Source organism: Misgurnus anguillicaudatus, chromosome 19 (assembly GCF_027580225.2).
Source record: "Misgurnus anguillicaudatus chromosome 19, ASM2758022v2, whole genome shotgun sequence".
Lineage (NCBI taxonomy): Eukaryota > Metazoa > Chordata > Actinopteri > Cypriniformes > Cobitidae > Misgurnus > Misgurnus anguillicaudatus.
Genome location: NC_073355.2, coordinates 1736877 through 1757729, shown reverse-complemented (window position 1 = coordinate 1757729; position 20853 = coordinate 1736877). Strand labels below are relative to the sequence as shown.

Sequence of the window (20853 nt, the reverse complement as noted above, 5' to 3'; positions counted from 1 at the left end):
GAAAATGATCACTCATCCTGGACAAGAATGACATATATTTCTTTTATTTGATATAAACACACACACACAAAAATCACAGTACAAATTTAAACTATAACAACATGACAAGAGGATTTATATATATATTTCTGTATGTCACCATTATTGTTTTGGTAAATGTGCCTCTCTGTCCATAGTGAAAATAATTATATTGAATAAAAATTTTACCATTTCCGCTAACAACAATAATTATACAAAATGTTATTTACAAACTTGTAACATGAACATGAATCTAAACACATGTGAGGTTTTGGCGGCGGAGCTGAAGTCTAGGCAGAGTTTACTTAACACCAGTGTCTTAAACAACTACATCACAAGCTCCATGACAGGTAATAAAAACATGTAATCTGTATTAAAAATCAAGCAAATGTAGTAAATGACTAAAATGTAAATGTAAATCAATATTCTCTACATATTCTCATCTTTTTTGTGCGATTTGGTAAATGACTAAAATGTAAATGTAAATCAATATTCTCTACATCTTCTCTTTTTTTTGTGCGATTTCTTTACAAACAAATGAGGGCCATCAGTATTGTTTGAAAGTTTGACCAAATATCTTTTTATTTTATTTAGAAAAGATTTTTATTTTATTTTAAAGAAAAACAATTTTTGCAGTAACTGTGTCATCATCAAAAGACTTTTTTCCACTAACTAAAATGTATAATTAGGAAAGAGACTAAATTACTTTATGAAAAGTCACTATGCAATATAAATGTATAACACTAAGGGTGGACATATATTGTGGTACATTGTCTGCTTGCAGTTTATTTATTAAAAAGTGCTTTTTTAACAGCCTAAGGTCTCCTCAACACAAAAAGTTAAATGGTTAAATGGATAATATATTTAAAAAAATTGTCTACAGAGATGGGAAAATGGGAGAATATGACAGGTCCTTACAATAAACTACATCAATTTTCTTTCCTGAAGATTTGACATAAAAACGTGTTTGATTTTTCATTCTTCCAGTCCTTAATGAACTAGACATAAAATATGCAGTTTTCCACAGCTAAACAACGTGACTACAGAATAGTTTCATCTTCTTGCTCACTTAAAATGTTTCCCTTAATGATCTATTCTTTGTTATGAAGACTCTTTTTCGCACCATTCACACTTAAAACGACACTATTTCATCTATATATAGTCTACGCTGTTGACTATGTGCAGTGCAGGTTGTGTCACACACTGGGATTTGTGACAGCTGCCAGCTGAAAGCAACAAGACCTTAGCACTTACAATGTTCAAAAGAAGTTGCTGCGACGTCAGGTGCTTGATGTATGCTAATGAAGGGGTGGAGGGAAAGGAAAACACTCTACAGTGACAAAAACATTGTCAAAATCACAGAGGACGTCAAAACTGTGCACCTCTCACAGAGTTTTGCGTCTCAGAATTGGTGGCTCAGGAGTGAAGAGTACCTGTGAATCTTTCGGAATAGCAGGTGAAGTTTTCTTTTCAAGCGAGCGGGGAGTGACGTGAGATGAAATTAGAGGATGGAAGAGGCTCTTTATGAAGTTATGATGTATGAAGTGCACTCGAGTGAAGTGGGGTTCGGCAGTACGACTGGTGCAGTTATGGGAAGCTAATGGAAACGACTGTACTTACTACTCTAGAGTGGAAAAGATCTTACGCATTTCTAAGAAAACGCAGAGCCAAATCTAAATGGATCATGCGAAGAACAACACTAGTTATGTTAGTGAAAACTGCTTATAATGCAGTACTGAATCAAACATGAAACAGAATTCACTTCATACATTCACAACAGAGAAATTATGTATGTTGTGTTATAATTTATTTCTAATTTATAAATGGGTATTGGGTGGCAGGAGTTAAAAGTTAGGTGAAATCAGTAATGAAGTCAGATAACTAAGCTCAGGCAAAGTAAACAATGTGCTGGTAATATATTTCGTAAAGTATTTTTGCATGCACTGATAAATTTGCACAATAAGGTCAGGAATTCTGATTCAGAAAATTGTGTCAAATTTAAGTTCATGTTGAAATTAGGTATCTACAGACAGAGCAAACTGTGCCCAGGGATCAATTGTTATTTGTTGGTCTGTGTGCACCGTGAACTAAATGAATAACTGTATTGACATTAACTAACATTTATACATGTTCACTGTTTGTTTATGTTAGTTTTGCATTTATCACTTTTTTTTTGCCAATTTTACTTCATCCTTTCATGTTGAAATTACTTAAAAACCAATGTGAACTAATTAACAATGTGAATTAAATTAAATTGAGTTAATTCAACAAAAAAGTATGTCTTGTCAACTTTTCTTACAATTTTTTTGTTCAGCCAACATAACATTGTTGTGTAAAATTAACAGATGAATAAAACCAATACAGACTGGCATCTTATTGGCTGATGATGTTGCAGTGTACAACCCGCGAAGACAGTTTAAACACTACCCAAATCTTAACTCGAAAGCAGAGGACTTGGCAACACACTGAGTGCACAGCAATTCTCGTCAAGTTCACACTTTATCTCTGTATAAATGTACAAAGCTGAGTTGGAGAAAGTTGTTCTTAAGAATTTGTCAGAAATAAAAACACAATTTTCAAAAATCATAACGCTATTTTATTGCTCTATGTAGCCTAATGTTATGTAAGTACACATCAACACTGTAGAATGTACAGTGCGTGACCCCATTACCTTAATAATGCGTGTTGCTATTGCATATTTCTATGATGAGAATTATGTGAGACATAAATATGAGGTAAATATAAGACGTAAGCTTGAGCAAAAATGTCCTGCGCATGTGCACAATGTTTTCATCCGATTGAGAAAATACTACGAAAATACTACCTATTGATCGATTGATTGCTTGATTCAGTGTTATGGGATTATTAAATAGGTGATCCTTATTAAAGGGGGTGGAGTTTATATAATGGCATTATTAAAATTTTTGTCATCAATAATACAATTTTTCATGAACAATAAACTTAACGGTTTTGTACGTTTACTTAAACATCTTCTGTAAAATTAACTAAATTATTGTTTGTTGAGATTACTTAAACAAATTGTGTGGAACATGTTGACGCAATTTTTTAAGTAAATCGAACATTTCATTTTTTTGAGTGCATTGAAAAGTGGTGTTCATCATCATCATCAGTTGGCTGCAAATACTTGTTTGCAGGCGTCAACAATCTTCTTCCATTCTGTTGATTAATTTGCCTATGTACTGCGGGTAGAGAAGCTTTGGTTTACCACGATTTCTTCGCCCGTGTCTTTTTATTGGTTGTTATATATAACGTACTTGTTGATCAGCTCGAACTCTGGTTTGCGCAGACAATGACCGGCATATCTAAGTTGCCTCTGTTGCTCTAGAGGTCTAGCGGGTCAATACTGATCGTTTGGTATATCACTGCGTTTGAGACTTTGTCCAAGCACTTGATGTTGGGCATTATTCTGTAGCAGTTAGTGGAAAACTGTTGATGCGTTGTTTGAGCTTCTCTGTAATAATCAAGCTTTCACAACCATACAGAAGTATTGATAGGCATGCTGCTTGGAAAACTTTGTTTTGAGATGGATTCATTTTCCAGAACGCTGCCCACTCTAGGGCATTTCTTGTGCTGATGTCGGTTTCGCTTGACTTGACCATTGATCTCAGATACTTGTTGAACCAATCGATCCTTTGGCTACCTAGCTCTAAGTTTTTACTTTTATCTTGGTTAGTGAATGCTTTAATTTTCTTTACGTTCACCATGAGAACCTGTTCTGCTTGTTTGGCAGTTTCATTGAGTTGGGATTGAGCTCTTTCTAGGTTACCTTCCATTAGTGCGAGATCATCTGTGAAATCAAGATAAAAAATTGTTGTTGCTGGTTCTCGTTGACATTGTCTTGGTTGAGTGACAAAGCCATTTTCGCCTTTTTGATGCCATGAGATCTCACATGATTGAGTTCTGCATTCTTCAGGACATAATCGATGACAATGATGAGGAGAAAAGGTGCAAGAGTATCTCCTTTTAAGACTTCAGTTGTTATGTTGAATTTGTCTTTTAGTTCTCCTTCGACTAGGACTGTGCTTTTGAACTTGTTGTATATGGTCTTGATTGCGTGACCAACTTGATTGGGATTCCATGATGATGCAGGATCTTGAACATTTATCTTCTAGGCTATTGTTGTTTCTGGATTGCCTACAAAGTTTGGCACCATTATTCGTTCAGATATCTTAATTTAAGATAGAGTTTTCATTTGTATATTTCTGAGCCAACCATAATGTAATAGAAAGAATGACACCTTGAGTGTCCTCCACGGTTGTCTCTATCAGCCTGTAGGCTCTTTTGCGTGTGGAGGAGTCGGGTCCGAATTGGCGCGAAATTCAAAATGTGACGTCATGCACATGCTCGTCTACTTAGGCGTTCTATATAGACGCGTACGGCAGTCATTAGTAAACAGCGGCAATCGCTAGCATGTTCCAAATGGACTCTGTAGACGGAAAGAAGCGACCACCTTCCAGCACAATCCAGACACTCACGGAAACTCCTCGTAAGTTTAAAAAAAATCCTTATCTAGTGCGGCCAAAATAGAGCATGACCGGCGTCAGGGCAAAGACAAGGGTAAACATTGGATTGGCATTTGATTCTTGGAGGGAGCTCCGGTCAGCGCTGGGTATGAAAACAGACCTCGAGCTGGCTTTATTTTTATTGCAAAGGTAAGACATAGTTACAGGGCATCTGTAATATATTATGTTATTGTTTTTGTGGTGTAATGCTAACGATAGCATTGTTTTTGTGGTGTACCAAACAATATGGTCTGTCAAACAATAACCTTACAGTACTGTAACTTTTCTTACATTTGTAAACATGCTGGTGAATCTCAATGAGCTGTCTGTGGTTGCTACGGCAACTCTGGTTGTTGTGGTCGTGCTCGTACGAGTGTGCCCTCCGAGAACGAGCATGAGACTGGCTGCAGTTTCTATAACGGCCACTGGTGTCAGTAACGGTTAGAAATTTCTCAACTTACGGAGAGCCCCTTTAAGGTTTCTTTTTATTTACTATTTTGGCTGTGTTGGTTATTACTGCCTTTCAAAGATGTCACGTAAATGTTAAGCGAGTTTTTTATTAATGTGTATAAGTGCCTTTCTTTTTGTCTGTATAGTCTATAAGAATATGGTGTATAAAAGGTTTTGATGTTTATTTGACGTTAACAATTTAGATTTTTTTTGTATTTCTAAACAAAAGAGTAAAATGTATAGCTGTTTTTCTGCCTATTTAAAGTCTATAGACTTATGCTTGCTATGCTTCTCAATGAATTATGGTAAAATGCTCCAAAAGCCAGAAGGCTCTCTTGTGCAAAAACTCAATATGCTCCGCAGAAGAAGTACCATTATACACGCATCTCCACAAAATGCCTATAAGCAGATTTATATTGCTGGTCTTACAGCTTTTCAGGTATTTTCATGATAATAAAAAATATTTATAATGATTGAAGAGTATTGCTTTTTTAAATGTATTTATAAACAGCTCAAACTCACATTTTTAGATTGATAAGGACTTCCTACTGATCAAAGACTCTTTAACACCACAGCTTAAAAGTAATGAGTGTAGTTTAACATACTCTTGTCACAGTCCATAATAAGCAAGTTTTTGTATCAGCTGTCCCGACCAACCCCACATTGATTTGGGGTGTTTTTAAACCTGTTTTGCGCTACTGATGTCGAAATGTCTCTTTAAAGGGACACTTCAACCATTTGCATTAAGCTTTGTATTGTTAGAAACCCAGTCATGTTTTTGAATGGTCGTGCATCTGTAGAGGCGCAAGCTTGGACGAACTAGTAGTGCCTGTACTCTCGCTGTGTGCCTTCTGTACAAAATTTCTGCATCAGATCAGGATATGGACGTTTGTGTGAGGAATGGTCCCGGGAAAGAGAGGTACTTTGCGTACGGGTGTGTTTCTTTCACAGACGCGTTTCAGCTCACAAGCACAAGCGCTGAGCCTGTGGAGCAAACATATTGTGCGGTGGACGCGTTTGTGTGCATGGTGCGACATTTTCTTCTTTGGAATTATTTACACGTTTGGCCAAGCACTCTCAAAAACAAATAAGAAACTGAGTGAAGCCTGCTCCTACGACACAATTTATTTGTGTGGTGAACCAACCACCCAAGCTTCGTACCGTAACAGCGGGGTCCTGGATACATATTTTAAAATCCTAAACTGGAAGCGACAGCCAAAGCCTGCAGGGATAAAAAGACGTCTGACTATAAAGTGAGTGTTTCTATTTTCTTTCTTATACTAACGTGGCATTTATGTACACAATAGCATACAGCTGAGCGGTGTTCTGGATTAGTGGGAGTGGCTTGCAGAGCTGTGAATTGTGGTGCATTATGGGAGTTGTAGTTTTCCCATACAAATGCGCCCTAAAGTCACGCTCTGTTTTTTCTCGGTCAAATAGGCACCAAATTCTACATTTATGTTACATTTTGACTATAAAATATGACCCACTTTCAATAAAGATGAATGCTTTTACAGGTTAAATGTCCTTTTAACAAAACGAAAAACATTTAAATAAACCGAAAGCCTTAATGCATCAGTGATATCAGTGAAAGCCTATGCTCACATAAAAAGCTTGATTTCCACCTCATCAGTGCAATAAAGAAACCTGTGCTGTAATTAAGAGTGAATTATGCAGTCATCATAACACTTGGCATGCAGTTAATATAGCTCTGACATTGTCAAATGCACCCTAATATGAAAATAACACCTTGCTGAGCCTCAGGAGGAAACCTCCTAGACTCTGACACTTTACTGTTCCAAAGGCTTTGTGTCTGTCCCGCGTGCCAGCGAAACACTGCGCAGGAACACGCCGCTGCCATGCCGACATTTCATGCCAAGCAGGCGTGGATGAGCCCGGAGCAGGCGAGTGAGGAACATCTGTTTGAAGTCTGGGCAAAAAGGGGGCTGTTTTTGCATGCCGAGGATTGCATTACAAAGACATGTCTTGGAAGACAAACTAGGGCAATATCACAGCACAGAAAAGAGAGCAGGTCTTTATTTTCACATATACACACACTCTCTCTCTCTCTCTTTCACATACACACTTTTATGAGGTAGGAGTCAATGTTCTTTGCAGGCTCTCTGTCTCTTAAGGAGGGAATAGATGATCAACATTTCTAAGTGAAGGATCGTGTTGAAGTCAATGTGAAAATATAAATTGACTTGTTTTTCAAATTTTCTTCAAAATCTTTACCCAAAAGTATTTTCATTATTTACTCACACTTATTATAAACCTGTTTATTATAAACAACAGTTCACACGCATCTGTCCAAGCTTTGCATGAGAAAATCAAAGCTTTGAAATCTCATTTACATCCATATTCGTTGCCAGTGTTGACACCATTCTTCACGTGGGGTTCTTGAGTTCTTTCTGGATTGTAAATATGTGTGCGTCAGTTTGAATATGCATCATGAGGATCATAAGAGCTGTGGGGAAGATTTTTACAGAGTAACAACTGACACTTTAGTTTATTCCTAACTCAAAGCTATTGATTTAAGGAGAAATATAGCGAGAAAGTCATATGGAGAACTTTTATGGTGGTCACTGCTATGAACTAACATGGAAACAATTCTGTTAAATCTCTCTTTTTGAGCTCCACAGCATGTAGGTTTGGAACAACAGAATGTTTAAATGACAACAAAATTCATTAAAAAAAAAAAAGTCGATGGAGTACTCGAAATTAAAACTTAGCATTCTTAGCTGGTGCTAGGGTTGGGACGATTAATCGCAATTCATACTAATAATGTCTGTTTGATATCGAATCTGAATAGCAAAGACAATATTATGCACAGCTCTTTCATGTATTATGGCTCTTTGATCAGTAGGAAGTCTAAAAATGTGAGTTTGAGTAGTTTATAACATGCATTTGAAAAAGCAATACTCATCAAACATAATCATTATAAATATTCTTTATTTTAATGAAAATCCCTGAAATGGTTTGAAGAACAGCAATATAAATATGCTTCCAGGCATTTAATGGAGCTGCGTGTGTAAATGGTTCTTCTTCTGCGGAGCATATTAAGTTTCTGCACGAGAGCGTCCTCTGGCTTTCGGATGTAGAAGCATTTCAGCATAATTTATTGAGAAGCATAGCAAGCAGAATCACACGATTTATTGTCCCAGCCCTAACTGGAACTGTCTTAAAGTTCACAAACAGGGGTTTATTTCAATCCAACATTAAAATATGCTATATAACACTCATGATGCAAACGCAAACTGAAGGTCACCTGCTTGAACGCCAATGAATCCAGATGTCAACCTTTAATGTTTTTCCTTCTTTCATCAAGATACTTTGCTCCTTCTCTCTGTGATCTACCTTAAATCTGAAGTATTGTTGTACGCGACTCTGCACATCTTTACACAATTTTGTAAAGTTCAGAGACCATGCATCAGCGCTCATCGCTTCTTGTTGCGTCCATTAAAAGTTCCCGACTGATGCAAATATTATTTGATAGTATTTGATGAACGTATAATATGTGCTGAGAGCAATTGGTTAATATTATTAACTTATTTTTAACAGAGCCGGTTTTGTTGGCAGAATCCATCCTAATTTACAAGAAAACATGTCAGACGCACAGAGAGGGTTTAGCATCTGAGATTTAAAAAATATTGTCTGGCCCTCTGCTAGAAAAGAATCAAAGAGACTAGACCTCTTGGAACTTAAATCGAATAACTCTGATCTAGATATTTTTCAAAATCATGGTTCAAATAACATTTAGATGTTTGTCAGCTGTCTGGCCTGTACTTTATTTTTTAACTCAGTTCAACAAATCTATTCGATTTCAGTCAGACAAGAGGTATTTTTGAAGCTAACTAAAAATATGTTGTTCCTTTAGATTCTTCAACTACTCTTCTTCGACAGCCGGATTGTAAATATGATGGGGGCCAAATTTGTACCCCTATTTTACCATTTATATATATAAATCTACGTATGTATTTATGCTTAATAATTTACTTATCTCAGTAATCAATCGTTTTTAAAGGATTCAACAAAAAAGGTTTAATAATTTTCACTTTGCAAACACTGTTTTGATTGGAACACACTGAAATACATCACTTCCGGTCAGCATGTCACACGGTTTAGTCACCCAAATTAATTTTTTAATGCATCTAAAGCTCAAAATGGATCCGATAATTATGCACCTGCAGATGGTTGGCATCCCACGCAGCCCATTTCTGACTCTCTCTCCGTTTTTTCGGGCGTCATTTGTCATGAACAGTGGAAAGGTTAAAGTAACCACGCTGATTTTAAATCAGACAAAGATGACTGCGCCGGATTTGGCCCGTGGGTTCAAATAAATATTCAAAGATATTCAGACCAGGTATATCTCAACAACTGTCCTTGTGGCCCAGAAAAGGTCGCCATAGGTTTTCAGGACACAAGAGAGTGTCTACATCCTACATATCGGGTCCAGAAGTTATATCGAAAGTTATTAATCAGCTAAATAGCTAATTTTCTCTCACTTTCTTGAACTCAAGGTCAAAGTGGCCTGTTATTATTGAGAATTTTCTCTAAAAGAGGGATGCATTCCTGGCCCAGGGCTCTGACTCTTGAAGCCGGATCCTCTGAAATGTGTAAAATGTGTAGAGGGGCACATCATTGACTCACTAAAAATGGTGCTTGGTTCTGGCCCTTTAGGGTGTAAGCTGTTTGCAACCTTACCTGTTCCTGGTGTTCAAGCTCTCGGCTCATCAACTTCTTCTCAGCGGTGTGAAGGTGTTTCTGTAGAGTCTCCACGCGTTCCTGAAGAACCTGAGAGAGAAAATTGAGGATCAGACAAAGCTAGATTGCAGTAAAGAAAAGAGACATGGTTGTAAATAAAGCCATGTGCGCTGTATATCAGATCCATTTGGTAAGATATCAAATGCATCATACTGCAAGCGTTCAGATCAGTTTAACACCTCGTCCTTTGTTTGCAAAACCATAATGACCATTCTTTCTTCCACACAACACAGCATACTGGGGAAGGGTTTTGTCTCGTGGTGGAAACAAGCACAGTTCCTGCCACATTGAACCAGATGTTTCCAGCACACATCTGTACTCTTCAGTTTCCATTATACAGAGTGTGATGAAATGGACAAAGGGGCTTTGGCCATGTGATCTGAGGGCCGATATCTGACAGGACGGGATGCCTATGAATCTTCAGGATGTCTGCACAGCAGGTGATCCTGTCATACCACTTTTCCACCAAAATGGTTCTGGTTCTCCAAAAAATGAAGACCCGGCTTTTTTACTGACTTAGTAACCAAACAATGACATAACTAGCACTTATTAAAATGCCTGCCATGAATACATTAGACAAATGAAGTGGAGGCAATGAGTGACAGTACATTTAATGTTGACTGTGCATGTGGCATACTGCTGCCTGTTTTCACCTCCTATAGCACCTTACACACCCTGAAACACATAACCCAAAGATTTTTGAACACAAATTGCAAAAATCAATCTAAAATAACTAGAAGCGTTTGCGTGATTACATCACACAGCTTCTGCATAAACTACGTCGGGTGTGAAAAGGCTCTTTTCCTACACAACCCGAATGCCAGCAGACCCCAGAACTGTAACAGCCTTTGTTTGGTGTCGTTTCCCGTAGGAGCGCTGACAGTTATGAGCCGAGTCTTTCATGTGGTTCCTAGCAGATTTACGAAACAGTCAAGTCAGGGTGGGGTGAGGGCTTGAAAATACCTCTGTCTTTGTCATGAAAGGACCATGTCATCTGCAACTCACATTAATAAACAGCCGGAGTGAGTCATTGCGGGCGAACTCTGCGTCCTGATGTTTTCTTGGGAAGCGCGTCAGGTCCTTCCAGACAGGATAAAAGTTAAAGCAAGGCACCCAAAACAGTCAGGCTCAGGATTTGGGGGCCAGTGATCTGTTGCATTTGATCTTCTGGATCTGAGAGAGCACTCTGTGTGGCACTGGACAATGAGACTGTACTGGACCGAGTTCAGCCGCCAGTTTGCCCCTGCTAATACTGGCCAACACTAATTGTTGGTCATTCAAAAGCAGCCTTGCATTTTGAAGAGATATTTGCTTTAGAAGAAACCCCTAATAGATGCTTCAGCAATAACTTGATGATTTTCGAGAACTTTGAAACCATCTTTAATGACCATTCAAAAGTATGGCAATACCAAAAGAAAGCTTTCTCTAGATATTTTAGACCCCCAATATCTGCATGACTCAAGATACACCTTGATAACGTTTGCATGTGTCTTCCCTAAAAACCTTCCAAAGGGCCAAGGGAAGCATAGCAGTCTCACAGCTGTTGTTCCTCTCTGCGTGAACGTGTGATTTTCAATGGTGAATCTCTCCAAACAGGGTCCAGATGGCCAGGGCGATACGCTCTTTATCAACCAGCCAGAGTGGAATCAATCTAAACAAGCGGCAAACGTGGAACATTTGATTTCCTGGGGGTAAAGAAAGGGGAAGAAAGTGAGACCCATGCCAGCTGACTCTGTTTTGGGTTTCTTGCTTTATTCAACAGCTGTTTATCCCCATAGATTACTAAAACACACACACACACACACACACACACATCTCTTATACAGTGTTCACACACGTACAGACCTGCATATATGTCGATATGCAAGTTCTGAGCTAAAAAGCTCAAACACACACACACACACAAAGGTGAGACCTGAGTCATTTCTTCTGGGTGGTCCACCTCAAACGATAAGGCAAGTATGTTTCCCTTGGGTAAAGGCAATAGAAAAGTAAAGAAGAAAAGACAGAGAGAGAGAGAAAAAAAGAGAAAAAATGCCTATGTTTTGGTGGTGCTATCCAGCTCTTCATATATCAGAAGCTTTTAAAATATAAAATTTTTAAAAATTGTCACAGAAATTTCAGTTTATTTGCACAGGGATAAATGTCCTGCAGTGGTTGCACAACACAGTAAGCTTCAGTGGCGTGTTTACCATTTTGGTGGCCCTTAGCAAAGTCCAAGAACCGGTGCCCCCATGCCCCAGCATTGCCCAAGGTTTTTCATTTGAATTGCACAACAATAATATTCAGTATAAAGAATTAAGTGAGATATATATAGCACTTGTGAGGCTGCATTTGTGCGCGCAGTGCAGAGGTGCGCTGTCCCGTAGTCGAGTTCGCTCATGAAGTAGCCTGAATGTGAATGTGCCCTCGCGAGGATGCGCGCAAATATTATTCTGAGCGCATACTCGCACATCTCTCGCTCGCGCGTGCTTTATCCGTGCCTTAGATTTGGGTCTGAATAAACGTAACATACTTTCGCACAACTTGTGGCCAGTAGGGGGCCCCCCCAAGCCCGCGAGGCCCCACGCAATTGCGTGGTTTGCGGGGTGGGTAAACACGCCACTGGTAAGCTTTGCAAGACACTCACCGAGATAACAGAGAAGATTATGCTATACTGTAACCCTAAAACACTGTTTACATGTTGCAAACTTCACCTATAAGTAACACGTGACCAGACAGAACAATACTCTATAATTTTCGTATAAAAAACATTTTAAAACAAGCTAAAACTTTGCTTTGACTAAAGGACCCCAGTGGCACCTGATAGGTGTTATGCAAATTTGCATTCATGTGTTTAAAAAGGGTAAAGGGGGTTAAATCAGAAAAGTGTGTGAAAGTTACTGCATGCTAGAAAACAGAACGTATGAGGTTAGAAAGTCTCACAATCTGCACTGGTAGCTGCTGAATGTTTGTGAGGCAGATATTGGGTTTGTGGCTCTTCAAAGCAGTGTTTGAGCTACACAAAACATGCTTTATTTCATTTTTGCTTTGGTGTTTTGTGGTTCTGACAAAATAAAGACTGCTTACCATCCTTAACTCTTTACCCGCCAGCGTTTTTTTTAAGTTGCCAGCCAGCGCCAGCATTTTTTATGATTTTTACAAAAGTACGCTTTCAGAAAATGTTCTTCTTTAAATATATAAACATACAATTATTAAATGAAAGAAAAAACCCTCTGCTTTCAAACAAAAACAAACTCTTTCATCCTTCATACCTTTATTTGTTCTCTTTTTAACCCTCTCAAATATGCAAAATTTTGAGCAAAAAGCTTAAATAATTGCATTTTTGTCAAGGACTTGTGCTAGAGATCAGATTCAGAGCAATGAGTTAAGTCGTCAATGGTGGGGAAAGAGTTAAAAACAATCACAGTACAATAGCATCTATGACTTTCTGTGTCAGCACGTCCTTCACAAATCCTTCAAGATGCTAAAAAAACAAGCTACAAAAACAAACCCCATAAACAAGACTGCATACTACACCTGAAAGCCAGATTTTAGTAGTATTGCTTGCTATATAGGTTTACTAATAGGTTTTGACACTAGTTATTGATAGTTTTCAGTCACATAACCTACCAAGGGGGGTTGCGGGCAAGAAAGCGCCCATTTACATTGGGCTCTCCATAGAGAGGCAGCACAAGCTGGTCAGTTTTCTGTCTGTTTCAAGTCACGATTATTTAAATAATCTCTTAACAGAAGAAAAATTAAGATATGAACAAAAACTACAAGTTTTGGCCACTTGCGATTATTTACAGCACTTGATTCCATATTTTATAGTCACTATAACGTCAGATTAAAGCCAGACCTCCTCTTTGGCTATGTTCATGTATTTTGTGGAAAATTCTTTGTTTTATACTGCCGCCAGGATTATATTAATATTATTTTATGATATTGTATTGTAATATAATATGTGACCAGTGCTGGCAAAATGAGTCGGAATGCACACCGTTTAATTTTGAGCTAGAAGCAAAAGAAAGTATAAATGTCAGGGGTTTTTTTTTGTCGAAATTAAGGTTTACATAAAATGTGTACAAGAAGCATTCATCTAGCGATCTTAATGCTCTAAATAGTCATTAAACATCTAAGTTATCATTAACTGTTTTCTGAGAGGTCCTAAATGCTTCTAACACAAAGATGCGTGCATCCATTTGCGCATCTGACATTTTGGGTTTGATTTTAAAACATGCAGGAATTGGAGAATCGAGTGCAGGGCTTGCTTGATGTTAAAATAGTTATTAAGAGAGATAAAGTTCAAGACCTGATTGACGTTAAAAAAGTTATCAAGAGCGATAAGACATCTTCCTTGTGCTGACTGATAGATCTGAAGCATGCACAGATGCGAGTACACGACCCGGATATATAGACATCTACACAACCCAAAATTAGAGAAAATGTGTTTTGAGAACAATTTATGCAGGTAGGATTTATAATCTGTTATGTCTTCACTGAATGTTTGGTTACCTGGCGCAAATATCTGATGTGTAATGATATATTAGATCCTTGCAGTACAGTAGATATTAAAGCTGCCTGTCTCAATGTCAATCAAACAATAAAAGCCTAAAAAAACTATTTTAAGGTATGGAAGAAGTGATTTTGTTATTCAGCCTTCAAAAATCTTTAACTAGATTTTTCTCAAAACTGACTTTGCTGACTGTCAACTTCAAACAGGTGGAGCTCCGTCTTTTTTTTACATTCCAACAATTCATACATCATTTTGAAGTTTTTTTAATATAGAAAATGCCAAAATATAACCCATTTAAAAAAAAGCTAATTTCAACTCATTTTCCAGCACGGGTCACATATATTAAATCATATTATTGAAACGCAATAAAGTTCAGTCTGAGGACAAGTTTAATACTCTTAGTATTGACTGACAGATCCGAAGCATGCAAGCGTGCGACCCCAATATATAGACATCTACACAACACAAAATTAGAATTTTAAAAAGATCTGTTTCAGATATACAGATATTAAAAAATATCACTTAAAACACCTTATCCTCTGCATAGCAATGTCTCAACAACCAACCCCAGATGATGGTAGATGTGCTCAGATGTGAGTGACCAACAGAAGCGTGTGGCACATCAAGCTCCTCTGTGTTTTACACACAGGCCGCCGGGAGGTCTCGGCATGCTATTTCCTGTGATACAGGGTTCAAAGGGTTTCTGGGAATCAGACTCATGCCTCATACGCCCATTTATCAGCAACCCACTTCCCAAACCCACAGCAAACTCCATTCAGAGCCAAATCACATGAAGGCTATCATCCTCAAATCATAGCAGATCTGCTAACTTGTCATTCCTGTGGCTGTAAGAGTCTGTGTCAGACCTCAGCATCATCACTGAATGATCTCAGAGGTCATTGCAGGGTCAAAGGAGAGCTGAAGAACGCATACGGTGATACTGCATTCCCAGGAATGATAAATCCATTCCTTTTAATGCAATCACAGGAGCATGATCACCTTTTACATTTCAATATACAACTCATTAAAGACTTCTAAGAAAAAGTATCCTACATACCTCTGTAAAACACTTTTCTGGGCTTATTTTCATATTCTAAGACACTTTTTAAATTTACACTGAAATCAACAGTAATAAAATCACTACTTACAGTTTGTAGCAGGGGTTGTAATGGTCATGTTGCCAACTTTTTCAGTATCAAACACTGAGCAAAGCCTGCTTGATATTGTCTTTCATTGGTTTGAAAGCAATTGTAAAATGGCCAGAGTAAACTTACAACTTTAGATTGAATGTGGCATGTGGTTGTGCCTGGAACATAACATTTATATCCATGTTCTGCTATTTACGTCCTTGCACGTTTCTTTTCAATACCTGCAACTTTCAATGATGCTGCTGTTTACGTCCGGCTGGCCTAGAATATGGGCGGGTATATAGAAATGTTGGGGGCGTACATCTCGACTGTTATGTTAAGAGCAGCCTGTTTTTTGGTAGACTTTTGAATGGACAAGATTTCCATAAGAATGAGGAAACATTACTGTTTGAGGCTCACGATATGTCATTACCACATACAGAGCTCTAATACTTCAGCTATGATGAGGTAAATACAGTTTTACATTCTTGGTCTCCTTTAAACCCAGAAGACAAAAATATCACAAAAAAGCTAAAATTAACTAGTTTTTTCCTAATGTTAAAATTAACAGATGCTATCGTTGTCGTCTATGATGTGCAACACAACTAACTCTGTTAACATAAAAAATTGTTGGTTAGTAACGAGCGCTTTAAATGAACTGTACCAGAAAATACCACGACTGCTAAACAGCTAATGATATGTAGCTAACGTTACCTAAAGTAGCTTACAATAGCAAATAAACATGTTTAGGTTATAAAATCATAGCATCAGGGAAAACCAGGAAAAAAATAAGTATACATCAGAAAAACAAATACTCTATCTGATGGGACTATTGTGGAACATACAGTTCATTAAAGAAAACTGAAGTTTTTATACGTGGTCTTTCTAAAGCTTTCGGGTGGAGAAAGTGTGACTTAACAAACAAACACAGTTTTAATCTGAAGCATTATGAACAACAGAGACATCTGATAACAGACACTGCAATCAGAACCGTGTTTTGGGATTATTGCATTTGAACACGTCGCACTTAGATGTGTCTTCTGCTCTTTATTGTCTCAAGCTCTCAAGCTTTCATAATTCGCCTTTGAAGTAAGCGACTTGTCAATGTGTGACACTCTTATTCTTACCATCCAAACACACAATGGTTGAACAAACCATTCTTTCCTTCTTTACTGTCTGTTGCAGCACTAATGCAATACATGTGACACAACTGAAATCCGGGCACGTGATCTAAAGCTTAAATCTCATTGGGCGGCTTTTTTCTTCACAGGCCAAAGGCTTTTTGTGGCACGAATGGTGTGAATGGCTTCATGTGAATCTATTGTTTTGATTCTAGAATGTAATCGAATGTTTTTTGAAGTTTGACTATAAAACCAGAACATCAGCGCTTGACAAACAAGTGACAAATCGAGCAGTTCAAAGCAGAGGTCACCACTTGAAAATGCTTATAAAGTCACTACCACACTTCAATCAAACCAACCAACCCTAAACACAGGAACATCTTTAAAAGAAAACCAAAGAAATAGTCATGCCTACCCATAAAACTCTGGGCCAGACTTTATCCCTCTCCACTGTCATGCACAAAAAAGCATGTCGGATGGGTTTTGTGTTGTTTCAGTTGTTACACCCAAAAAGACCTGAAAACACTCGCTCAGCTTTGATGGATTGATCAAGACAACAGAACAATCTCATGAAATTTCAGAGAGACCACTTTGCTAAAATCAAATCTCTTTGCAAACTTTACTATATCATTTAACATTTCATGTACCTGAGGTTCATTTTATTAAACGTTAAGGTTTTTGCACCAAAAAGTTCCTTCCCTAACAAATAAATAAGCTCTTTTTACTTCTGCACCTTTAAACCCTTTAAATCTTGTTTCTTATGATATGATGCCAATGATATTAAAGAATCTAACATAAATGAATGATCTTATTAAGTGATGTAAATTTGTGTTCCTGAAGAACCTTACTGTTTTGGTCAGCATCTCTGTTGAGCTGTTTCCTCTCCTCATCCCAGCGTCTTTGGGTTTCTTCTAACTCTCTCTCCAGAAACTGCTGCGTTTTGCGACTCTCTTCCTTTGTGCTGCTGAGAGATGTCTGCAGTTCAGCAACAACCTGTGTGAACATAATCAAAAATGCCAAAACTCACAAGAATTTGTCCTCTGCATTAAAAGGCAACTGCCCATTACAATGTTACACACTGTTTACAAGAGTTTAGCAGTCAATGAGCGATCAGGCAATTTACTCGCGTGATACAGTACGACAACAAAAGTACTTGAACACAACACACTTTTTCAAATGGAAAATATCATCTTTTCCATAGCACGTCAATGCAGCATCAGTATCGGGCATTGGTATCGGCTGATCACGAAGACAACTAATCTGTATTTGGTATCGCCTGCAATAATCCTGATCGGAGCATCCCTATATTACATCTATATAAAATATATATATCAAGCATATCACAATGTTTATTATCAACACATGGTATTTTTAAAAAACAGAGTCAGGCTGCTCTGACTTCTAGCGGTTGAACTTGGTACAGTACCGCAGTCTAAATTCAAAATATTGGAGACGGTTTTATCCAACCTGACAGCGGGCCAACAGGCTATCCTTCTTGTCGAGGCTTGACTGATCCTCAGCAAGTGTGAGAATCTCTATAAAAGCAAAAGTTTTGGCAGTTTGTTGATCCAGAACATTTAAGTATGTGTTAACACAATGCCAAGAAGGAAAGAGATCAGTGCAATCACTCTTACACCACACATAAAAATCAAACCCATGAACTAAAAACGAGCAAAATGGAGATGAAAACGAGAAAAACTGGTCTATCGAAATCTCATGGAGTCTAGTTCAACAGCAGGCGAGTGAGCAGCAGTGTACAGTTGGCCATGTGCTCAGGGCGAGACAAATAATTGTTTATTGTTTATAAAGGTTTTACTGGAATGCGTTGATTGTGTGGGAGTTGGGTGTGAATGCTTGGAGCGGACACAAAGAGATAGATTAAGCTTATTTTGTCAGTGGGCGAACCACATAAAAGCATCAAACGCCCTGTTATTATGGTAACAAGTTCTCATGCTAATCACTGTTTGGCTATACAGATTGTTGCATCAAGTGTTTTGCCTGTAGGGACACACTCGAACGGTGCTCGACTTGAAACAAGTCTTATGGGGGTCCCCACCATGACAAAGCAGCAAACCCCAAATTGCAACACATTACTACCTTGAAACACAACTGGATGATTCATGTAATACTTATGTTTTTCCCCCAGATATTTTTGTTTAAAGGCTGGAAACTAGAACGTTAATGTGGTGGTGTTTTGGATTATTTAACAAGTTGAATGCAGGTTAGCCTACATTATTATTGGTGGGGCAAGTTGCTTTCTTTTTAAGTCACTTAGCGCATTTAACCATTTTCCTCAGAACATCTGCTTTATTCAGCAAAAAAGCAGTCTAAATTATTTCAACTGACACCAGTTTATGAGGCAAGTGATAAGAAAGGCATTACTAAAGTAACGCTGAGGCTTCACTTCATACATATAGAGATCAATATTTTCAACGTCTTTGGTAACAATATACGTACTTTTGTTGCCATGACTCAGTTTTTATGACTTTGTAATAATCAGGTGCAATTCAAGGTTTTTAATTTTAGGGTGACCCCTTAGACCCCAATGAGGATGTGAATAAAAAATTATATAATAGAATAATGAAATAAAAAACTGTTTTATATTTAAGAACTACAAAGATGCAGATTTCATCAGATAATGTACACTACACTTGTACAGTATTTTCCGGACAATAAATCACACTTTTTTCGTAGTTTGGCGGGTCCTGGAACTTCTAGTCAGCTGCGACTTATATTTCAAAATTATTTCATATGAACCAATAAAACCATTAGCCTCTAGTTGCGAGAGTCCACTCTATGGTGCTCCTGCATTTATGTAATTTAATGGATTAAGTGATGTGGAATGACTTCAGGACCTTTTTGAACTTGATTTGGCTTGTCGTGTTAATTTAGCCTATTCAGCCTCTCAGGTATGTTCGATATGCTTTTGTGTTCGGTGAATAAATGATAAAATTACATTAACATGTACGGACATCTATTCAGCCTGCTGTTCTGTGTGCCATTGTTTAGTTGAATAACTTGCCTTTCCTGATTAAATGTCTGTCCTTCGGCTTGGATGTTGTGAAATTATTTTCTAAATAAATGTGACGTGTAGTCCAGTGCGACTTGTATATGCTTTTTCCTCTTTTAAAAGCATTTTTAACTGATGCGACTTATCCTCCAGAGCGACTTATAGCACGGAAAATACGATACTTTGACGTTTGTTGTGCTATGTGGCTGTGGGATCAGAATGAACTTGAAAAATGTGCTGAATGATGGGGTGAAGCTAAAGACCGCTGCCATATTCTTATGACAGTTAAAGAGGACTTAAAAGTGACCACGCCTTGCCCCCCACGCCTCCTGGACCCCCTAGCCCCCCACAATTCAATCACTGCAGTCATCCCTGACATGGTATATTATCTCATTGTTATACTACGGGCCTGTTGAATGTTTTATTCTGATTGGCTGAAAAATGTTCCATGGATCTTGATTATTTTTCTGTGAATCGCACACTTAACTTGTCAAATGTCTTTAAAATAGGCACCAGAATGATGTTTGTGGTAACCGTGGTATAAGCGGAATAATGGACTCAGGTCCCTTAAATTATTTGAAAATAATTCAAGAGACCGGAATCTTATAATTCAAGAGACCGGAATCTTATAATTCAACATCCCGTCGTCAATTATTCCTTACATATTTGGTTATTCTGGGGGTAATGACTTTGTGTCTTCTTTCATGTTAAAGCCTTTTTTTTGTGTGTAATGTTAAAGGTAAAGGTGACGCCTCCCTGAAGGATGACTTTATTAGATTCATTACTCATAAACAATACTGCACGATACAATGATAGAACAAACATTTAAGAATCTCAGGAAATTTTGGTCAGCAATTACAGAAATTAATTACGTTAATTAAGTTCCTGCAAGTATCACCACACCTCTTGATGATGTAAACCAAATCATAGATCGATAGTAAGATTGCCTCATTACCACTAATGACAGAACTGCAACTACAATATGTGGTATTTTTACTACACCATTTGATCTAGACTTCAAAAAAAAAAGAAATTCATGATAAATGAATGTATTTTATAAAATGTCATAAAACTGGGGCCCCCCTGGCACCATCTCGCGGCCCCCAGTTTGAAAACCACTGGTCTACACGATGACACTGCAACCGGCGTTTCTGAAAAAAGAGGTTTGGTTTCAGTGACCTGATACTGCGTTTCTGTGAGGACAAATGACCGTACCGTGTTGAAAAGTCACGGTTATAAAAATACCCGTGTCCGTGTGGACAAAGCCTAAGTTAAGCTATTATCAACTATCACCATATGACATAACAAATAGCCTTAAGTGAGAAACCGACTCAAATTTTTT

General features: G+C 37.9%; 1 protein-coding gene across 7 annotated transcripts in view; it reads right to left on the bottom strand.

The window, feature by feature from the left end:
* The window catches only part of cep112 (centrosomal protein 112), a 272813-nt gene that overhangs the window by 19185 nt on the left and 232775 nt on the right, over window positions 1-20853 (bottom strand). For all 7 annotated transcript variants that reach the window (XM_073856794.1, XM_073856795.1, XM_073856791.1 and 4 more), the window contains 2 exons: window positions 17345-17494; window positions 9696-9785 (listed from right to left, as the gene is read on the bottom strand). In XM_073856794.1, coding sequence (XP_073712895.1) covers window positions 9696-9785; window positions 17345-17494 — 240 coding nt within the window. The remainder of the gene's footprint in view (window positions 1-9695; window positions 9786-17344; window positions 17495-20853) is intronic.